The following is a 4,655-nucleotide window of genomic DNA, read 5'->3' on the forward strand; positions in this document are numbered from 1 at the left end:
AGGTGCCGCACCCCAAGACACGCTAGACCAAAATCTAGCAACATTAAATTGCAAAATTTATTATTTTGCTACAGCAGGTTAAGCTTATACGAATCTGCGAATACTAGCTGATTTGGTGATACTAGGCTTTTCTCCGAGAGAACCAGTTCAATTAAAATCCTCCGTCGAGAAATTCACGAGAGATTACTCCTCAGGCGCATCGCATTCACAATCGAATACGACACCTGCACAATCTTCAGGAAATACTTCCGGCTTAACACGACCGTTCCCTGATAGAACCTTACATGCCCAGGCTCCTGTATGCTGCGCAAGAAGAACACTATATTGCGCCGCGTGCGGGGCGCGCATGCGTACCAGCACGACTCATTGAAGGCGCGCCGCAACATGGTGTTGTAGTCGTCGAGAAGCTCCGAGCTGTTGCAGATCAGGAAGCTCTGCACGACGATGTTGAGGAATTGGCCGACGAATTTTAGGAGTCGCACGGGGGGGAGGTCGCCCGGGTTGTTGGTCAGCTGGAAGAGGCAGAGGGAGAGACAGATGTTGTTGCAGATGATGACCAAGAACGCGATGTTGTTGCAGAAACCGGTTAACTGCGGAAGCGAAAAGAAGTTTGAAGAAAACATTAACTGATGAAAATTTATAATGTAATGCAACAATAAGTTGAAAAAATTAAATGGAAAAGAATGGTTAGACAATAGAATAGAATATACCTTGTTTATGCTATCAGTATCCCGTCTTTTAAACCCGCAGACAGCGTCTTTTTTACGGAATTTCATGTCTTGAAACACTACTCAGTGCTCACCTTCAATGTTTACCATGTGAGGGGCTACCCTTTTAATAAATTGTTCAGGTCATTGTCAGACTTTATGCCATCTAGCCTTTGAGTTGGGATTTCAACTATCAGCTCGGGTTTGTAGTCAAACGTCCTAACTTTTGAGCTACTGGGTCTGGATCTAACTAACACTAATAAAGACTGTATTGTTTTGAACGAAGCTGATGGTACCTGAGATCAATGTGATTTCTCATTGCTATCTCAAGGCTAAATTAATAGAGAAATCACACTAATGAGGTACTGAACTACCAACCTGATCGCGAAACATCAACAGCTTCTGATGAAACTTGAGCACTTGTCTGAAGTGACTCCAGTCATACTCGTCCCTTTGATTTCTCTGCCAGTCACCTCCATTCCTCTGCCCGTCACCTCCATTCCTCTGCCAGTCACCTCCATTCCTCTGCCCGTCACTTTCGTTTCTCTGCCGTTCATGCCAGTGAAGTCCATTCCTCTGCTCTTCATACCAGTCACGCCCATTCCTATGCCCGTTACGTTCGTTTCTTTGCCAGTCACGTTCGTTTCTCTGCCCGTCAAGTCCATTTCTATGCCCGTCATGTCCATTCCTCTGCCGTTCAGTTCCAATTCTCTGTCTTTCATGCCCGTCAAATTCATTTCTCTGCCCTTTATGCAAGTCACTTCCAATTCTATGCCCGTCACCTCCATTCCTCTGCCCGTCACAATTCAGAAGGGAATCCTTTTCCCTTGTCATTCTCTCAGAGTAGAGCGCCATACAGAACTGATCAGTTTCAATATCGGTGTAGTATATTTGATAGTCTTCCCACTCGTGAGAAGTACCAATCTTCCGTACATGATGGCACAGGAGCTCAAATTGACCTAGTATGAGAGATTGGGGGGATTAAAGATTGAACTAGAGATTTGTAACGATAACGAGTGAGTGAGTTAGAAAAAGAAGAACGGCTCTTTTCAGTGGTCAATGAGCAGGGATTACTCAGTCAATGAGCAGGACTACTCAGTCAATGACTCATGAGTCAGATCCTAGCCTTTGGACGGATCGAAATAATATCTGAGCTCCTTTTATTTATCCTCAAATTTGTAAGTTGCTCTTTAAGATGAGTTACAAGTAGCATCACTGGTAATTAATCGATCACCTAAAAGTGAAACAATCGATTAATCGGTTGCTTTCGAGTAATCGATTGTTCCAAGCCCTGATCCCTACCTTGAAGATGGATCACGATCATCGGTATGATGGGCATAATGACGCACGCCACCAGGGCGAAGATAAACCCGTAGATAATCTCAAACAGGTAGATGGCCTCGAACACTCCCGGCTGGGTTTCGTCCACCCCGGGGATCCTCACGTTAAATGGGTGCCGCTTTTCCGGATGGTCCGTCTGATAGACGAGGCGCCGAATTTTGAACTCGGCCGCCGTTTTGGAGAAGAAAGGCTCGAGAAGGGCGCCACACATGATGGCCATTGCCATGGTCAGGTAGACGTTAAACATGAGGTCCGCCCTCTTCTTGTATTTGAGAATCACGCGGGAGTCGAACTGGCTGAACGAGGTCTCCATGAACCGGATCATGCCTTGAATCACAGAAAATCGAGGGATACAAAAAACGACTCATAGGGTATAAGACTTGCATAGGTTATTGTTTTTGCGCCAAACCATTTTGAGTCTGAGCTGTGATTTATTTCGTAGGGTATTTATTTTCCCCGCTACAATTTACTAAACCAAAAAGAATTTTAATTGCGTAACCAAGTCATGAAGATTGTCACGCAATGACTTTGACTGGACTTGAACCACTAACTTCCATGTCCGAAGACCACCGAGTTAACCACTATACCACTGAGTTTGGTACGTAACAGAGCTCAAAGGGTTTAACCTCACCTTATCTTATTATAACCCATCCTAGCTGTGGACTAAACAGGGAGTAGACCAGCCTAGTGTCTTGTTGGGGAACTTTAATCAAGAAGGATATCAGACTGTGATTTCCCTTTCTGAGTGCGAAGGACATCCAGTCGTAAATTTTATGTAGCCAAACCAAATGTCAGCCCAAAGCAATCAGCCCAGGGCTGACTGAGAGACACAAAACGCTCTTACCTATGAAACACATAAGACCTTGTTTTGACTGCGGAAGTAAAGGAACTTTTCAGTCTCATTCCCGCAGTATAAACAAGGTATATTCAATTCTACCTTCGTCCCAAGAGTCTATTATCCTACCTTCGACTTCAGCATAGTTGATCTTGTACTGGAGGCACGCAATGTATGTCGCCATCAGGAACACATCCTCTAGGAACGTCTGGAAAAACTCCGGCAGGTAGCGAATCGACTGGGTGACGGTGCTGTAGAAATGGACGGCGGCAAACGCCAGCCCCACGCTGTACTGGAAGTACATCAGCAGCTGGCCTAGCCGCCAACGCCAGTCGCGTTGGCGGCGCCTCTCGTTAAAAAAGCCCACGGCTTCCACGATCGAGAGCAGGGAACGGATTGAAGTTGCGCATAACTGATTTTTTCAAAGCACAGCGTAGGACAAACAAGTGCGACTCCGCAAGATGGTCCAATGGAATTTTATTAAGTATCATTGAATGAGATGCACAGAGGCTCTACTCTCACAAAACAAAATGTCTGCCTGTCTGATCTAGTCTGTCAACTGTGACTGTCAAAGTCACACAGATACTGTCATACGCTGTTGATACATCGTGAGAGATGCCTTTACCGACTTTTGAAACCTAAACTCAAGAAGATCACACTCAACAAAGCCAGGAAAATTTAACTAAGTCACACAAACCGTGATTTTTCGAGCTGATCTCGGCCTTTCAGTAACTGGGCCTCAATGTATCGCAGCACAGGAGGCTACCATCCTAATTACCCCCATTTTTCATAGACTTTCCCAGTCAGCGCAGCGAGAGAAACCTAACCGCGTTATTAAACAAAGGAAGCGGAAAGGCACACGTCTATGACACACAAGCACGACCACCAAAAGCAGTCACGAATCATCAATATGAACATCCTATAAAACTAGGGATCCCAACCCAACACAGCGAGGAATCCGACTAGGAAGAAGATACCCGTTATTAGACAAAGACGCGGAGCCGAGTCTGCCTCCAGCCAGAAAAAGCACGTCAGCAAATATAACCGGGATACCACGCAGAGATCCGACTATAAACCAAATAGATAAATTAAAAGGCTTGCAAAGACACGTGAATTGAAAAGTTAAAAGTTCCCTTTAAGTATACCAAGGTGATGGTTGAAAGTTTAGTTGGTGGCAGACGACACTTGTATTTAAAACGGTTGTGGCGGTCAGGATCGCAGTCCAGTGAGTTCCCAGTAAAAAGGGCCCTACACAAGCACCACTCGGTTCCGCGGGTTTTATATGTGGGTCGGGGGCGAAGCTAGGAGAAGATCTATAATTTTCATACGATCCATATCATCATTCATCATATTATCATTTATCGCTTTTCGATCATTAACATTTCTCGCTATATAATGCTGGTCGTCCAACAGGACTAAATAGATGCTTTTATTAACAAAATAACGGTTAAACGAAAAAACCTGGAAACCACCAGCAAAGAAGAAGACGTTATTGGACGTTATAAACGTAGTTCCTGTGAACAGTCTTTTTAAAAGTAAAAATGGCAGAGGAAAAACAGTTGTTTAAAGAAAGTAGGGATTGTATCTTTTTGCGTTCTTTGTTATCATAGCAAATAGAAACATAATTGGAATGGCAAGAAAAGAAACAACTGTTGTTTAAAAGAAATTTATGGACTTGTTCAGCAACTAGTCATTTTTAGCAGAAAACTGTAAGATTTCAACCAGGTTTGTTTTCTGATTTGAGTTGAAAAAAGAGAAGTTTTTTACCGGTC

The 4,655-nt window shown here is 44.1% G+C and overlaps 1 protein-coding gene across 1 annotated transcript; it reads right to left on the minus strand.

Annotated features, from left to right (window-relative positions):
- Window positions 1-69: 69 nt before the first annotated feature.
- On the minus strand, window positions 70-3,242 carry LOC103520921. The gene is made up of 4 exons (XM_008486019.3): window positions 3,013-3,242; window positions 2,010-2,375; window positions 1,086-1,666; window positions 70-590 (listed from the first exon to the last, which is right to left on the minus strand). The coding sequence occupies exons 1-4, from the start codon at window positions 3,185-3,187 to the stop codon at window positions 174-176; spliced, it is 1,539 nt and encodes a 512-aa protein (XP_008484241.2). The 5' UTR covers window positions 3,188-3,242; the 3' UTR covers window positions 70-173.
- Window positions 3,243-4,655: the final 1,413 nt, after the last annotated feature.

Source organism: Diaphorina citri, unplaced genomic scaffold (genome assembly GCF_000475195.1).
Source record: "Diaphorina citri unplaced genomic scaffold, Diaci psyllid genome assembly version 1.1 scaffold4266, whole genome shotgun sequence".
Taxonomy (NCBI): Eukaryota; Metazoa; Arthropoda; class Insecta; order Hemiptera; family Psyllidae; genus Diaphorina; species Diaphorina citri.

Coding starts and splice junctions, on each gene's coding strand:
- LOC103520921 (XM_008486019.3), bottom strand. CDS start 3,187: ATGTACTTCCAGTACAGCGTGGGGCTGGCGTTTGCCGCCGTCCATTTC. Junction 2,376..3,012: donor CAACTATGCTGAAGTCGAAG/GTAGGATAATAG, acceptor CTGTGATTCAAG/GCATGATCCGGTTCATGGAG. Junction 591..1,085: donor TGTTGATGTTTCGCGATCAG/GTTGGTAGTTCA, acceptor TCGCTTCCGCAG/TTAACCGGTTTCTGCAACAA.